We start from the raw sequence: 18,516 nt of genomic DNA on the forward strand, positions 1-18,516 counted from the left end.
GCATGAATCAATCGGGGCCAGCTAACACCTCCCAACAAAGGATTCCCCCAGCCCGGGGGGGGGGGGCAGGCAGTAAACAGCCAGACCTTGAAGCTGAAAGGCTATTCAATGCTAATCAAGGTGGCCAATTGTCACACCTGCCTCAAACAGACAAGAGTTCTTTCTCCTCCCCTGGACAGTCCACAAATATATAAACCCCACTTGCCTAGTTTCCAACATATCTCATTACCTCTGAGGATGCCTGCCATAAATGTGGGTGAAACATCAGGAAAGAACATGAACATACAGCCCGGAGAACTCACAGCAACCCACTTCTAGATTAAGCTTCCTTAAATGGCAAAGGAACAAGATATTTATGAATACCTTTATCACTTTTCCAATAGCTGTCCTTCTGAACATTTCTAGCATTAGAAAAAAGTTGTAGAGAAAAGTTTAAACGTGCATTTAAAATTTAAATATTTTAAAGAGTTAAAAGGCTAATTGATATGTATATATTGTCAGCCATAGCATGTATAAATAAACTCTATTTACAGTAGTTTGTTGCTGTCAGTACATCTATTGCACTACTTTGTAAACTGTGGGTCCTGCCTACAATTCGGAATCCCTTAGCTCAATGTTGAGGTCTCGGAAAATTTGGAGACAGTAAAAGTTTCATACTTTCACCTACAGCTGTTTTAGAAATTTACACAAATCAGTTGTGTGTTGTTTACAGTGGACTCTGCAGAAGATACTTCAGCTCTACTTCACAAAAAGAAAACACAATCTGTTTTGCAAGCCTTGTAAATGCTGATTTGTTTTCAGTAAATGTTTGATTATTGTATACTTTCTATATGGTTTTATATCTGGGGTCACATAAAAACATTCTCAAGTTGAAAGGGATGGTAGTAGAAAGGTTTAAGAAGCTCTGGTGTACTGTACCTCTGTCTGCTTTCTATAAACTAACAGTTTTATTGTTCTTATATTTATGTACTAATTTATGTTATATGCTGCACCCTGAAGTATAAGCCTCCCCGAGTCCCTTCTGGGAGATGGTGGTGGGATATAAATAAAGTTTATTTTTTATTAGTTTATTTATGTATAGTTTTATATGTTTCATACTTCAATATCTTAATCAATGTTTGATAACAATATTGAGGGAAATACAATTGAATACAATTCAACCCTACATATTTAAAAGCAGCACAGAATTTGGGGACACTTTTAAAACAAATCAGTTTTATTTGCATCAAGGTTTTTGGACTCCAGCCGAACTGTTCAGATTCTGATGTCCTCAAAAACTTATGCATCTTCGGCAGCTTATGCCAAAATAAAATGTGTTCATCTTGAGAAAAGTTAAGAGGGGCTGTGATCGTTTGAAAGTGAGCCATATCCAGTCTAATGCTTTGTCTTGAATTCTTTTTCTCTTCTTTTTTCCTCCCTTTCCCTTCTGCTTCCCAGAGGACTATCTGGAGGACAATGCAACATGCTGTAAGCTCTGGTATTCTTACTCTTGACTTTCATATCCATTTGCCTGTTTCTGACTTTGTGTACAAAGTGCATCAAGTAACATCTATATGACAACTCCCTGGCTTCAATGCAAAACAATTTCCTTTCTAATATTGAGAAATCCTAAGAACTAAAATGGGTAGCACAGGTCTGTCTCGTCACTCCTTTTTCACTGCATAGTTTTATTGATGTGAACCATTGTTTCCTGGACTTCTGATATTTGAATAATACTGTTGAAAAGAAGCCTCAGGTGGCACAGTGGATTAAACTGCTGAGATGCTGAACTTGCTGATTGAAAGGTCAGTGGTTCGAATTCGGGGAGTAGGGTGAGTTCCCGCTGTTAGCCCCAACTTCTGCCAACCTAGCCGTTCGAAAACATGCAAATGTGAGTAGATCAATAGGTACCAGTCCAGCAGGAAGGTAACAATGCTCCATGCAGTCATGCTGGCCACATGACCTTGGAGGTGTCTACAGACAATGCCAGCTCTTTGGCTTAGAAATGGAGATGAGCACCAAGCCCCAGAGTCAGACATGACTAGACGTAACATCAAGGGGAAACCTTTACCTTTTACTGTTGAAAAGTGATGGACACTTCAGTTTTATTATGGTAATGGCATCTTTGTAGAGCAAGGATGGTAAGGTGAAACCCTTGAGGCTTTCTCCTGGTATCTGTTTCCTATGAATTCTGCCTCATTCTTCCTGCAGCCTCCATCCAGTCAGGAGGCATCCAGTTGTCCCAATTTGGCAAGAATAGTCTCAACTAATCCTCAGATAACATCTCACTTTTTCAGCTGCTTTAAAAATATCACAGTTTCTCTCTTCTTCTCCTAATTTCCCAATTTTCCCTCAGTTTACTTCACTTGGTGCAAACTGTGAGGATGCATCTACACTGCAGAATTAATTTAGTTTGATGCATCTTTAACTGCTATGGCTCAATGCTATGGAATCCTGAGATTTGTAGTTTGGTGAGGCACCAGCACTCTTTGGCAGAGGAGGCTGAAAACCTTGTGAAGCTATGACTTCCATGACTCCACAGAACTTAGCCATAGCAGTTCAAGTGGTATTGAACGGCATTAATTCTACAGTGTAGATGTACAATGAGTTCTAATAAATCAGTCAGCAAGGGAGAGAGCAAAATCTTATCTTTCCTAGTCGTTCAGGAAAAGGCGAATTATTGCAGCCCCTCCCAACTTGTGCATTTTCTATCATCAGTGAGTTTTGGTATCTTGACCACACATTAGTGTTCTTCAGCCACACATGGCCTGCTTTTCACCTGTCAAATACTGGAGGATATGCATTTGCTCTGGATTTGCTTCCACCCTATCAGGAGGCATACACTCAGAAAGCTGAACTATATTAGGCATCTTGTCAGGTGAGAGCAGGGAATATTTGTGCTTTATTAGAAACCAGAAAAGGGGGAAAACTGGATCATATCAAGTTGTAGGAGGCAGCTTTCTCTGCAGGATTGGTCTTTGAGCACATGAGACTGTCATTCTTTCATTAATGCACTTACTTCTTCACAACACATGAGCAGTTTTCTCCCAGAAAACTAGTAAGCTTCTGAGACACTGTTTTGTGGATTATTGATTCAGGGAGAAAAAATAAGGCCAACTATGCAAAGTTAACGGATAATTCCTCAGTCTTCTTAGAGTTATCTGTTTAGTGGCAGAAGGAAACAGAATGCGGCTAAACAAAATAGCCCTGATGGATGGACCTTTAGTCAAATGCATCAGGGCTATTTATGTACTCATGAATAACACGTTTACTGTGTAATAAAGCTTTCATAGACAAAGGTGTAGTTTATTACATCTGAAAGTAGACCAGAATTCTAGTCCTTGGTGAAGTTCTTCCCTGTCTTCTAAATCATGATGCTCTTCATTATAAAGTACCAATCTGGCCTAGCATTTTAAAACATAAGCACAGTTCCCCCCCCCCCCCCCTTGAGATTTGGCTGTTTAACAGTAGGATTTGCTGCCAGGTTGACATGCTTAGGGTTGCACTATAAGTGACTTAGAAAGGATGCAAGGCTGCCAATTTGTAACTGTAATGTAAGCCACTAAACTCAGTGGAATGTGCTTCTGAGCTGACATGTATCAACTTTCATTGTAAATGAAGCATGGCTTCTTTGAGAAATGCCCAGAAATGCCATTTCACATTTCTGGAGTGGGAGGTGTCACGTGGAAAGAGATAAGATTCAGTAAACTTGAAAGCCATGTAGCTTGATATATGCAACTGATCACAACAGAAAAAATGTTTGGAAGTAGCATTGGTGAACCTTTTTTGAATGCATCACCATAGCACACTTTTCAACATCTCACATATGAAAACCACGACACATGTAGCCAAGCAGTGTATAGTCAGATGCAAAAACCTGCAAAGCCCTAAATGGTTTGGGACCCACCTACCTTCGTGACCGCATCTCCCCCTATGAACCTGCATGATCTCTTCGCTCGTCAGGGGAGGCCCTCCTCTCGATCCCACCACCCTCACAGTCGCAGTTGATGGGGACTAGGGAGAGGGCCTTCTCCGTTGTGGCCCCTTGTCTCTGGAACTCACTCCCCAAGGATATCAGGCAGGCCCCTACCCTCCTCACCTTCCGGAAGAGCCTGAAAACTTGGCTCTTTCAACAGGCCTTTGGAGACTGATCTCCACAGTAAGTTTAACCATTGCCATCTAGGAATAGTCCCTTCTATACGCCTTCCCCGGCACGTTAATGGGAATGATAACCACCACCACCACCACCACCCCCACCTGTTGATACTGACTTAAATGCACTTTTGGCCCAGTATATTTTGGAGCCAACCCTAGATTTTATCATATATTTGTATGTGATTTTATGACTTGTTTTATTGTTTTATTGTTGTTGTTGATTCATTTATTTTATTGCTTTGTTTTTATATTGTTGATGTTCGGGCTTGGCCCCATGTAAGCTGCCCCGAGTCCCTTCAGGGAGATGGGGCGGGGTATAAAAATAAAATTATTATTACAGTAGAGTCTCACTTATCCAACATAAACGGGCTGGCAGAATGTTGGATAAGCAAATATGTTGGATAATAAGGAGGGATTAAGGAAAAGCCTATTAAACATCAAATTAGGTTATGATTTTACAAATGAAGCACCAAAACATCATGTTAGACAACAAATTTGGCAGAAAATGTAGTTCAAATCGCAGTAATGCTATGTAATAATCACTGTATTTATGAATTTAGCACCAAAATATCACGATATATTGAAAACATTGACTACAAAAATGTGTTGGATAATCCAGAATGTTGGATAAGCGAGTGTTGGATAAGTGAGACTCTACTGTATTATTATTATTATTATTATTATTATTATTATTATTATTATTATTATTAAAAACCTGAACACACGAGCTAGAAAAGGCAGCAGCAGTTTGCTTTTGTGTGAGTCTACAACGAAAGGCAGGATTTCACACTTCCTCTCCCCTCCCCTCCCTCCTGCTTTCAACCCAGTTTGCAGCAATTTCAGTAAACCAAAAGTGGAGAAATTATTTCAACTGGGAAATTATAAAAACTGTCCCTGCCAAATTGGGAGAGCTTGAGGATATGCCACAATAACCACAGCAAAATTAGCAACACTCTTTTCAAAATAAAATAGCAATAAGATGTGTGCCTTTATCCGGTATGTATGCCCATTTAATTGCTTGTTCATAGCAGCCTTTATAATTCTTTGTCTGTCATCCAATAGCATGGTTCTCTGAATGAAATACTCTAGAACCACTTACAGCAATTAAAACTCTGAATTCACAAAATGCAGTCATATTATACCTGACAGATTTGTTCCCTAATGATCTCCACTTAGCTCAAAGAGTGAGGACCATGTTCCCTTGGGGCTAATTTGTCCAGGAACCTCTTACCAGAAGTAACAGTGGTTGAATGCAGTAGTTAGTAAGGCCAGAGACAAAAGTGAGAAGGATCACCCAGGCACTCTCACTCTGTCCCATCTTCCCCAATTTCTCACTCACACACACACACATTGTTCTTGCACTTTTTCTCTGCATCTTTACATCGTTTGCTGCTAGTGAGTGGGCGGGTTCCTCTAGTCCAGTGGTTCTCAACCTGTGGGTCCCTGGGTGTTTTGGCCTACAACTCCCAGAAATCAGTTTACCAGATGATAGGATTTCTGGGAGTTGAAGGCCAAAACATCTGGGGACCCATAGGTTGAGAACCACTGCTCTAGTAATTGTGTTGTCCCAAGCCAAGTGGTTTTGTTGTTATTGTCATTGTTTTTGCTGTTGAGTTTAACTGCCATCAAATCAACTTTGACTTATGGTGACCCAATGAACAAGAAGCCTCCACATCACCCTGTCTGATCTTACAGGCGCAAGGCTTTGGCTTCATTGGTTTTGTCAATCCATCTGGAATGCAATCTCCCTTTTTTTAAAATAAGCAAGATAACACTTACGGAAATACCATGCATTCTATGAGTCTACTTTAGTTGGCACTAAAAATAGGATTCAGGCCATTTTCTTTCAGCATAGTCATTTAAGCCTGCAGGGATATAGATTATCAGAGGCAGGAAGTAAGCTCTAAACATTTATGTTTCAAGCATCTGCAGAGCAGAAAAGAAAAAGGAATATATATTTTAATGAATTCAAATAATATGTAGTAACTCCACAGGAAAAGAAATCTTCTGCACAGCTATAGGTAATACAGGTTGGGCAAAAAGAGCAGAACCTCAGAAGGTATCAGTCACACTTCCAAGCCAGAAAATAGCAGGTTTGCCGGCTTAGCAAAAAAAGAACCAATGTCCATATTTTCATATCACCCCATTGCTAAGTCCCTGCAAGAAACATATCATTTTGCATCAAATGGAAGATGTTGCAGATGAGATCACAACAGAAAACGTGATCTCTTTTAGGCATGCAATTTCAAGTCACCATGTTCAGCTTTGTCTCTGGTGGTAGGCAAGAGTTATTAAGATGGATACATGAAACATAAAAGAGAGCAATCCTTATCCATCATATGTCAAGAGTGGGCCAAAGCCTAGGAGGGGGAAGGAGATACGTCAGAATATCATGTATCCACTAGCATGATATCAAGGCTGAGCATCCAAACCATTCCAAAATATGGCATTATCCACATGTGCAACTGAAGTTTTCTGATAATTTCATAACCCAAATATTCAAAATATTATGTATAAAATTACCTTCAGGCTATGTGTATAAGGTACAAAACGTAAATGAATTTTGTATTTAGACTTGGATCCAATCTCCAAAATATCTCATTATGTACATCTGTGCAATACAGATATTCCAAAATACAAAAAAAAATCCAAACTTCAAAGCATTTCAGATGACAGATACTCAACATCTACTTTAATTTCCCCCCACTCAGAACTTAATACTAGATTACCAAGTAAGATAGAGGCCAATGCTTTTCAAAATCCTGGATTGATATTTCTTCAGAAAAGGAACACCTATTTGAACTTCTTTCAAAGAGGAACTTGTTATTTCTGGTTCAATGCCTTTTGGGTTTTCATTTTCATTAAGCTCATAGTAATTTTCAAAAGGATACTGAACAGACTGCCAAACAGGTGAAATATGAACCCTTGAAAATGAATGCTATGGTGACTATTGACTTTGCTTGTAACAAAGTAACTCAGAAACAGCTTTTAAATCCTTATCTATGTCATAGAGTAGAATTCTATATGCTAGCATTTCATATGCAATGCATTTTACAGGATTCTCTTCCACCCTCAATAACAACTAATCAACCCCCAACTCCCCGAGATCTGGATTCACAGTTTTGTTGTGATAGCTCTCTCTCTCTGTCTCTCTGTCTCTGTCTCTCTCTGTCTCTCCCCCCCCCCCCACCCAAGTGGCCTTTTTGTGGTTGGTGGAGATGTGGGGTTCTGAGAAACATCTGGTTATGCCTCCTAGCCAAATGCGAACTGATAATCTCTTTTACTAAGACCTCAGTAGATCTCAATAGAAGATGTTTTCATTCCATATATGTCCCATAACTTGATGCTTCTCAGACCTCCCTCTTGTCTGCTACAGAATGGCAATTCTCAAAGCCATGAGGCCTGGGCATGGTAAGTGGGCAAGATTCTAGTTACACAAAGTTTACACTGTGTTAGGCAATGTAGGATCTCAGCCAATATCTCATCTGTGTTTTGAAATGCTAAACTCCAGACTTTACCTGTATCCACCAGATTTCCTAATTTGGCAGGGGCAGCCCAAATTAAACTTTTATCACCTTACTTTTTCCTCTCTGCTTTAAAAAAGTCCCAGCTTTTCTCTCCTCCTCCCACTTTCCCCCTTTGTTTCAGTAGCTGCAAACTGAATCCAAAGAGCACAAATAGTTTATACTAAATTAATTCAGCAATGGGTGGAGGGATAGGATTTTTCCCTTCTCAGTGGGTTCAGACAACAACAAACTGCTACCAGTCTCTCTAGTTTTGTTTCTTATTGATAGCTTTTGCCATCTTTGATGTTACTTGGCCATACATATCAGTTATTGTCTGTAAAAGGAGGGTATGTTGTAGCATGCATATGTGCATTTTTCTATACATACATGGACTCATGGCATTATTTGGTTGGCCATGTTAGTATATACATCTGTGCTGTCACCAAATACCTCATCACATGGGGCAAATTAAGTGTCCTAGGACACTTTAAGGATACTCTCATCTCACTGCCCACCAGACACCACCACACGATGTACAGCGACTTTTGGCAGGCCCCCATGGAGGAAGTGTCTTGACTGTGGTGCAGGAGGCTTCCTGTGTTCCATAGAAAACTACAGGTCAAGCCATGGTGGCAATGCTTCCCCACATAGAATGGGGAAGCATCAGCTGTGGACGATGTGGGGTGCAGGCACTGAGGTAGCCCTGCTGTCCCATTGATTCACCATGGGTGGTGGTGAATTGTCCCACAGGACCTCATCCATGTGATGAGGTCCTTAGACTCATTCCATACCAGTAAAAATTGAGATTGTGATTTCCCACTAATCAGGATGACACCAGGGAATACCACTGGCATCTCTCATCTGACAATGTGGATGTAGTTTGGATTATACCATTCCAGAAACACCTCACTTGAGAACTAGGGACCCTTCCACACAGCCATATAACCCAGAATATCAAGACAGAAAATCCCACAATATCTGCTTTGAACTGGCAGATCTGAGTCCACACTGCATATATTTTAGTTCAAAGCAAATCATGTGGAATTTTATTCGGCTGTGCGGAAGGGGCCTAGGTTAGATACTGTAAGTGAAATGAAAACTCTTTTTCTTCAGACAGAGTTTATTGGAGATAAAGGGTTGCAAATGGACCCTCACTCCCCAATTTAACAATACTCTAGAGATCAGTTTACCAAGTCATTTCCAGCTTTTTGAGTTTAACAGATGCACTATGTGAGTAGTCATAACAATCAGGGTGCAGAAGATTTTGCCTCAAAAGAAACAGGCCTAAAAGGCCGTCAGTTTGTAGCAAATGAAAAGTGATTTCCCAAGTCAAACATATAGCCTCTAATCCATTTCTCTTTTGCTCATAATGGACATTTGGTACTTTTATGGACTTCTATGGACATTAGTAATGCTTGGGGTGATGGAAGTAAGGCAGTAAAACTAAAGGGATTTATTTCTCTTGCTCCAAGACTTGCTCTCACAAAACTTCTAGGCACACCAGAATTGGAAAGGAAAAAAAATAGTGTGCTTTAAGTTGATATTGAATTTGGTGGTGAGCATTGTTTATCTCTTCCAACAGAACAAGACAGTTAATTTTTTGTCTACAATCAGTGGCGGACTGGCCAGGATGTCAGCTTGCCCAATGGCAAATGCCCCCCCCCCAAACATTATTGTATTTACATTTCATATCTACTGTATACAACCAGTAATATGTTCAATATATGCACACTGTAATTACTAAAATATACATTTATTTCACGGTAATTCTAATTGTACCTTTTCTACTTTCTACTTTCTATTTTTAAAATTTCATTTTATTTTGGTAAAAATTAAATGATAGCCTTAAATTTGCAGGTGGGCCTCCTTTGTCTCCTGACAATTCATATTTTTGACCACAGTCTACAATTACCAGAATCTTCCATCAATATCTATGTTGGCTATGGAATTCTGGGAATCTTAATCCAAAAGTAACTTTTCCAATCTCTGGTACTGAGCAAAAGACCTCCTCTCCTCCACTCTCTCGCTCTCCAGCAGAGCTGCCATATTTGACTTTTCCTAATTGGTCTGGAGGTTACTACTATCCGATTCCCAACAATTCCACCAGCAATGGCAGTGAGTTTAAGGTGCACTGTCAGCCACAGGCTTCCAAAAGCTTGTGAGAAAGAAGAGAGGGAGGTTAGATGTTCATTCAGCTGTTTCTGTCTCCCTTTAGGCATAGTCCTCCTCCTCACTAAGATTTATGAAATCAGTATGCAGAGACTAGAAAGGGCTTTCAGTAAACATTGGGGACTATGGTCTCCAGAATCCCACCAGATGGTGTTGTCATGTGGAATAGGCAAATTAGGAAACAGGAGCCCCCAAACATGAACTTTCCCATACCCAACCTTTTTGTTGTTGCAGACAATACTTGATGTTTTGGGGACATAGTGCCATCCAAATTAAATCTGTTTGAACTCAACAATTTAAATAGAAGAGTTAAGCATATGTTAACATCTTCCTATTTTTTCCCTATGTATTTATTTGACTTATCTCATTTATATCCTGTACTCCTAGGACAGGACATTTCAGTCTTTGAAATTAGTACAAATTTACAATGCCCAGCTTTGGGTATATGGTTCCTTCCATCCCTAGGGAAGCTTAACTTTTAAGAGAAAATATGTTTTGAAAAGAGAGAAAACTAATTTTCTGTTTTTTAATGAGTCAGCACATACTATGCTAACAAATTGCTTTTCACCAAGGACTGATGGGGCATCGAAACCCCTTGGCCTGAGGACTATGTTGGCATTGATGAAATGGGCGGCAAGGCAGGCAGAGAAGATAATGAAGAAAATATGTTTATTGCTGCCATTTAAATGTCATTCTGATTTAGCCAACATATTTATAACAAAAAGGCATTGTGATGTTTCATATTGTAAGCGTAGGTCCTTTTATGACTTTCATGTCATGTTTGCTTAGTCTGCTCTTCTCAGTTTTATAGGGTCAGTCGAGCAAGGGGAAGGGAAATCAAATTTCCCTGCCTTTCCATCATATATCATCATTTAAGACCACCACCAATTCCTCTTCAGAAACCTGCACTGGATATCTGCTACAATGTTCTTTTATTGTAAAAATAAGAAAGAACTTCATTGCTTCTCTTGTTGTCGGATTGCTATGTCTGGATAACAACTATGTTTTGTTTAGCAGAGATCATATCACACAAGAAAACAGTTTTTCTTTTCCTTGGCTCACCAAGTGCCAAGCAAGGAACAGAGTCCTTTATTCTTTATTCGTTATTCCATTGATCCATCTAGCTCAGTTATCTATACAGACCAGCAGCAGAGAAGGTAAGCTCTCAGACAGGAGTCTTCTGCATCAGGACTTATCCAAGTCCTTCCAGTTCCTGAGGCAAAGGAGTGAGGCCTCTTCATTCACTATGCAGAGAATTGTACTTGGACTTCAAAAAAGGGAAGGTGTTGCCCATCACATCTGAGAGAAGGAGAATAGCTTAGTGGATGTAGAGCAGGCAGTTGAACACCCACAGCTGTAGTACCCCACTGACACTATTGAACATGGTAGCTGCCATATTCTGCCTAATGTCAAGGCTGTCCTGCTTTCTCAAGCCTACATTGAGATGAATTAAACCTGTGGACTCTTCCAGATGCAAAGCACGCACTTCATGCACTATAGATCTGTAAACTTTCTGTAATAACGTAATGAGTGCAGATGTCTGGATTGTACTTTACAATGCACATAACCCCTATTCAGACACCCCTAAGCTTGGTCTAATAAGAAGGGTGGGGAGCAAGTGAGGTTCTCCTCGTAGCTGGTTTTCTTAAGAGGGCAACCTCCAACTTTGGAGGCCATCTGTGTGGCTTAGAATTCTGATTTTCCAATATTAGTTACCATAATTTTAAGAGTAATTGCCAATATGGTTACATTTCCCCCACTCCCAAAAAGTATTTGTTTTATTTATTTATTTATTTGAAAATAACTGAAATACTTACTTGTAACATTCCTTCCTTTTAAACATAAAATCCAAAATACTACAGGTCTCTTGCCTTTAGTATAAAACATACTGAAGTAGTGAAGGCGCACACACGTCAGTAAAAATTAAGTACTGTAACAGAACGGCCTTACAGAAAAGGAGTGACATTATCTTTTGTTACATTACGGTTGTAATGTAAGGAACTTATTTCACAGTTATGGCAGAAGGAAATGAATGAGAAAACATATTGCAAATAATGAGTTGCTTTAATAGGAGACTGGAATATAGGAGTACTGGAAAAGGTAGAACTTTCCCCTCAGAATGAATGAAATTGTGTAGTATCCGGCAATCATGAATTGGTCAGGAAAGCCATACCTAGTCTTTTGCAATCTCAGTTTTTCAATTTCAAAAAAAATTGTATTCTTCTCTTTCTCTCTTTTGTCCTTTCTTATAGAGATCCAACATTGAGATCTATTTCTATTTGGACAGCAGAACAATAATATATGTACATTAACAATGCATTTAATATCTCCTAAGAGGTAACCCCCAATGTAAGCAGTAGGATTTACTCCTAGGTTAAGGTATTGGATTATAACCCAAGGAATGCATTCCAAAAGGCTGTTGGAGTGCATAGATTACTTTCAGACAAATGTATGTGTTTTTTTCCAGCTATATCTTTCTTAAAACATTGCATCCAAATTCTCCCCTGGGTTTAAAAGTATTATATGTTATTTTGAGCTGACAATGAAGTCTTTTACCCTCAATCTCATATCTCACACACACAAACACAGAAAAATGGAAATGAGCTAGCAGTGTCTTCCTAGTACAGGAAGAGGTGCTGCAGCAGCCATGGGGCTTTGCAATGAACCTGTGTAATCCCACAACCTTTCTTTCAATCAGCAAAAAGAATAAACACAGCCACCAACTAGGAACATCTTTTCTTAGAAACATTCCCTTTGAATTAAATACCCTTAGAACAAGCTGCCTCACATTCTCTCACAGAAACAAACAGATGTCACCCAATGGATTTTAGTTTCCCTCTTCTATCTCTAATGGATTCATTGACATTGTGGTCCAGTGCTGTTTTAAGTTCACACAGCTCCACCTAAGCTCATTCCTGTCCATGTTTTTTTTTTTTAACTTTTGTGGGAAGAGCATTGAAAGAGCCATTCTTTGCCTCAGGAGGCTGACAAAAATTCTTATTTCAGAGCTACTAGTCCCTTCACAGACTTTTTGACTTTGAGGTGATCGCTGGGAGGATAGGATAAAGGTAAAGTTTTCCCCCTGACATTAAGTTTAGTCGTGTCCGACTCTGGGGGGTCGGTGCTGATCTCTCTTTCTAAGCCAAAGAGCAGGTGTTGTTCATAGACAACTCCAAGGTCATGTGGCCGACATGACTGCATGGAGCACCCTTACCTCCCTGCCAGAGCAGTACCTATTGATCTACTCACATTTGCATGTTTTTGAACTGCTAGGATGCCAGAAGCTGGGACTAACAGTGGGAGCTCACCCCGCTCCCTCGATTCGAACCGGCAGCCTTTCGGTCAGCAAGTTAAGCCGCTCAGCTGTTTACCCGCTGTGCCACCAGGGGCTCCAGGAGGGAAGGATAGTTAGCAATAGTCCACTCAAAGCCACATCTAGACTGGAAAACTCAACTGATCTGTGTCTTACTTTTCATAAGTTTTGTCCTCTTCATTTTTATCATCTCAGAGTAAACTGAGAGACATTGGTTGACCCACTAAAGCTCAATGAGGATGTGAATCCAGTCCTGCTATGCATTTTTCAAAGTAGTTTGTGTGAAAAAGGTATGATTTAAATTCAGCTTTGGTTTGCTAAAGCTGACAGCTTTCTTGCAGAAATCTTCATTTCTTCCCTGCAGAAATTCTCTCTGAAGGGGATAGTTGTATGATCATAATTAGAAGGGGGAGTAGGAAAATGGGGAAAAAATAAATGGAAAAATATGCCGTTCCTTGTAAATTAAAATAATGAATCACAGCAATGGGTTTGTTGCTAAATATGAATTTTCACTCTTATCCCACAGATCAGCATTCCCTCCAAGTGACAGAGAGGGTTGGTTTACTGTTTTTAGCAGCTGTAGTCAATTTTTAACTTCAGGTAAACCACTATCTCATGCAGTGTAAGAAATCAATCTTCCTTTTCATTGAACAGGCTTTTTTCTTGACATAATCTAGCTCTGAAATAGACCCACAGAGAAGGAAGAGGCTCCTAGGCATGATGTCTCCAGATATGCCGCAGGCTGATATCCGAGCTTATTCAGACGTGAAACCTCAGTCTCTCTTCAAAATTTACCTGTACCTTCCAGAAGAATGAAATCATCAGAAAGTGTGTGCTGCCTGGTAGCAACAAACAAAATAAAACTGGCCAGAGTTCAGATATTTTGAGGAGATACAAGTAGGGTTGCCAAGTCAGGTCTATTACAGGTCCGAGAGTTCATTGCCAAAACCATGGATAGTCTCTTTGTGGTGGCCCTGGTAAGATTATAAGTGTAATGTTATAAAGGGAAATCACTGATTATGACATTAAGGATTGTACCTTAAGTCTCAACCACCAGTGCACAGAGTACGGTTTTGAAATCACAACAATCTAAGAAATTAAGGGAAAATATTTACCTAAAATCTAAAATACTCCAAAAACTGAAACTTTTTGCCACCAGCCACTAACTTCTGTTTTTGGGAAAGTGGGCTAGTGACACATCCAGTACCTTCATCTGAGATGTCTGCCTTGTGTAAATGGAGTCTTACAGGGGCCTTGTGTAAGTGGAATCCTCCCCTCCTTCCCTCTTTCATGGCTCCTTGAGAAAAAGCTCAGTGGGCATTTGATATATAACTAGCCCCCCTTATCCTCTAACCTTCACTCACTATGTATATGCAAGTACAGGAATGCCAAAATCCAAAATATCCAAATCTGAATAATCCAAAATCTGAAAATAGTCTGGTTGCAAGCATTTCAGATAAGGAAAACTCAAGCTATATACAATTTTAAAGGTATATTTCAAGATTTCTCACCCTTAGGACTAGAGAAGAGAGCCCACGCACTGAGATCTGACAACCCTGAATAGAATTGGGATGGTTTGTTGAACCTCTCAAAGATAAGAGAGGCCCCCTCCATTGTTAGTATTTTAAAGACATTCTGGACAAATTGTTTACATGCACCCATTTCAGACTTGATGTCAAGCTCACACAAACATACACATGAAAATATTACACATCCCATGTATGTGTCTCTTATAGGCAGAAAATCCCAAAGTATATGATACTGAGCACACCATTGGCATACAATAGCCAATATAATTATCTTACAAATCTGGGCAAGGCTATCCTGAACTGATACCAAATGTGTCCAGCAAAAAGACCAGTACATTCCAATTAAAATAGTTAATATACACAGTCATCAACTTGGTACTTCGATTTATTACCCATGCAGTTCATGAAGTGCAATTACTACTCAAACATTCCTCAGCTTGTTTTGAGATTTGCAGGGGGAAAATAGACATAAGAATATAAATTGTTTGTGTTTCAAGTGGTCTTATTTGTTGGCATGTGTATGAATCCACAGATAGGAAATGAATTGCATCATATGTGGACTGATTGTTTATGTCGATTTGGGACTTCATTCTTACCAAGTATTGAATTTTTCTCCTTTTTATGCTCATTTGAGTTCTGTATTTCAGACCATGCCATGACTATGTTCCTGATTTAATGAAAGTGAACATTGCTTACAAACCATATTTCCTCCTTCTAGTTCGTTTCTGATAGTATTTTCACTGTCATGCAAACCGTGTTGCATTCTAGTCTGACTAAGTTTGCACAGATGGTGCTGTCAGGCTGGTGGACCTAGTCACTAGCAATACGAAGAACAGTTGCAAATTTTCTCATTCTTGATGGACAAGAGTGTCTTGACACATTGAGATACTTTTTGAAGAAAAAATGGACAACTCTTTTCAGCAATTTGGGGACAACTGGGGTGACTTGGAGTTTGTCTTGAGACTTTGAAGGCTTCCTGGCAGGTTGGTGTACTGCAAGAAAAGATGTGGCAGCACTTGGATTACAGGCCATATTTTCCCCACCCATGTGATAAATGAAATGCCTTCCAGCAGCAAGCTTTGTTTCCAATGTTTACTAAAAGGCCATCTTAGACTAGCATGAAAGGAAGAGAAGATGTGGCAGCTTCCAGATATTCCTAATCCTCTGTGGCGTGCTATTTGCCCTCAAGATTTGACTGTGTTTCTTCTCTCATCAGGTCTGTACAATAATTTCAATAGCAGCACAACCTTTCTCTGAAATTCTTGTCCAGTTCCCCTGGAGCCAATATATTACTGCTTGGTATAAAAATTGCAAAGGGCTGCTGGTTTGGACTGCAGTCTTACAATTGCTGCAAGATTTTGATTTATTGTCTAGAGGTTGCTAGGTCAGCATTTAAAAAAATAAAATGTGAATGAAGACTCCATGTTTATAAAGAACCATTTGGAACAGGAAGGTCACCATAGCTCTCCTCACTGAGTTGAAAATTGGGGATGACAGCATGAGATCAGGAAGCTGTTTTGGAATAAGAATCTCTTGAGTCTCTGAGGTCGTTTACTTTCAAGATTGCCTAGCAAAAGAATAGGGATCTTGAAGGCTTGGAGAAATTATTTTGTTTTGACTTGAGGATGCTGGCTGAATGATTCTAGTCATCTTTTTCAAGCTATCATAGCATAAAATAAATAAAACAAGGACGAAATGAAAAATAGGCTTGTTTTTTGTTTGTTTGTTTGTTTGTTTGATTTGGAATAACATAACTTCTGGTCAAAGCTTCGAAAAGCTGCTCCTTTAAATCATAACTTCCAGAGCTGCGTATGCAGCGTGGTAGCCGAGGAATTCTGGATGGTGCAGACTTAAAGAGTAACTATCCTCATGCCTGGGTCTATGACTATCTAGGGATTTATTGGACAAAACAATTGTCTGTAACAATAACTATTAACTGATCAGTATGAGCCCAAACTTATAAGTCATCAATTTAGGAGGAAGTCATGGTTTGGTGTGCATTGGCAACATTGCTCTAGTTATTGTAAATTATCAAAAAAATTGAAAAACATTCTCTTACAGAACTGTGATTGTGCAATTTCATTTTTCACATATATTTTTTAAAGCCAGCCTGTATTAAACCCTACTAATATCTTTCCCCTTTCCTCTGGAGTGGTGTTAGTTATTTGGCCTGTAAAATAAAATATGTTATTCTCTGAAGATCAGTATTTTAGAATTTGCCCAATTTGATCTGCTGAAAAGATAGGGAAGTTTAAATCTCCAAGTCAGCTTTATCATAAAAGAGTAAGGTATAATCAATCCATCGTATTCACAGATTCCCTCATCCATTATTTGAATTTTTTAAAAAATTCAAAAGAAAACCCTTATTTGGCCATTTTATTTTAAAAGGATGCTATTATATCTATGGATATATTATATCTATGGATATATTATATCTATGGATGCGAGAGTTGGACCATAAGAAAGGCTGAGTGAAGGAAGATGGATGCTTTTGAACTCTGGTGCTGGAGGAAAATCCTGAGAGTGCCTTGGACCGCAAGAAGATCCAACCAGTCCATCCTCCAGGAAATAATGCTCGGCTGCTCACTGGAGGGAAGGATATTAGAGGCAAAGCTGAAGTATTTTGGCCACATCATGAGGAGACAGGAAAGCTTGGAAAAGATAATGATGCTGGGGAAAATGGAAGGAAAAAGGAAGAGAGGCCAACCAAGGGCAAGATGGATGGACGGTATCCTTGAAGTGACTGGGTTGACCTTGAAGGAACTGGGGGCGGTGATATTTGTAAATGCCAGACTGATTTACAAATCTAATTTATTTATTTATTAATTCAAAAGTATTTACTGGATGAACTGTTCTTCTGCCTGTCCTGACTTAGATCAACCCATGAATTTCATAGGGTTTTCTAAGGAAAGTAATATTCAGAAATGGTTTGCCATTGCTTTCTTCTGGGGGCCCTTCCACACAGCCATATAATACAGAATATCAAGACTGATAACCCACAATATCTGCTTTGAACTGGGTTATCTGAGCCTACACTGGAATGTAATCCTGCTCAATGTGGATTTTATAGAGCTGTGTGCAAGGGGCCCAAAAATGACACTCTAGTAATATATTAAAACCCTGTGCAAATATCTTATTCAGTGTGCTGCCATATGAAGTCCATTAAGACCAATGTGTGATTGAGAGCTCTCAGCATTTTTCACTATTCAGTATTAATTGAACATCATCCTCACCCTGCATGCTAATAGCTACATTTTCATCGCTAAGAGAGTCAACGAAGCAAAATAAAAGCTAGTCAGCTTGCTCAAGCCTCCCTAGCAGAGCTATTTAAAGGATTCTGACCATTAGCCGGCACCTCAATCTCACTCACTCTCTGCTGCTGAGAGAAAGGCATTGATGGAGTAATTTACTTTGATTTCTGCTTCCTCTCAAAAAGGAAGAAAACTGGAGCTCCTTCAATTGAAGCATGGAGCTGACAGAAGCATGTGCCTCCATTTCACCTCTTCAATCACTTAGTGTTCACTTATTCTTTTCTATCTCTGAATATTTAATATTTTGAAAAAGCTTCTAAAGGCATGCAAAGGAGTGAGGAAGGTATGGTCAGATAGTGCCTATAAAAGGTGCAGTCCAACTATGCTGTTACTCATATGTAGCTTCATTTGATTTCAGTGGCTGGAGTTTAGACTATAAGAGTCTTTTTGCTGATTTTACTAAAGAAAGATATAGAAGGGTTTGATTGACTGTTTATTTGTTTCCTTAAGGCTCCCTGCGTTTATGTCAGGAGTGAGGGGGACACCAAGTCACAGCCTCCCAGAACAAGCATCCTTTCACCTCTGGTCATCTGTCCAACATCTCTCTTGATCAG

General features: G+C 39.5%; 1 protein-coding gene across 3 annotated transcripts in view; it reads left to right on the forward strand.

Annotated features, from left to right (window-relative positions):
• Positions 1-18,516, forward strand: part of gpc6 (glypican 6) — a 954,464-nt gene that overhangs the window by 880,930 nt on the left and 55,018 nt on the right. The window contains exon 7 of one of the 3 annotated variants that reach the window (XM_008106861.3): positions 1,438-1,467. The exons of the other annotated variants lie outside the window; for them this stretch is intronic. Coding sequence (XP_008105068.2) covers positions 1,438-1,467 — 30 coding nt within the window. The remainder of the gene's footprint in view (positions 1-1,437; positions 1,468-18,516) is intronic. 3 annotated transcript variants of the gene reach the window in all.

The sequence above is a fragment of the Anolis carolinensis genome, chromosome 3 (genome assembly GCF_035594765.1).
Source record: "Anolis carolinensis isolate JA03-04 chromosome 3, rAnoCar3.1.pri, whole genome shotgun sequence".
Taxonomy (NCBI): Eukaryota; Metazoa; Chordata; class Lepidosauria; order Squamata; family Dactyloidae; genus Anolis; species Anolis carolinensis.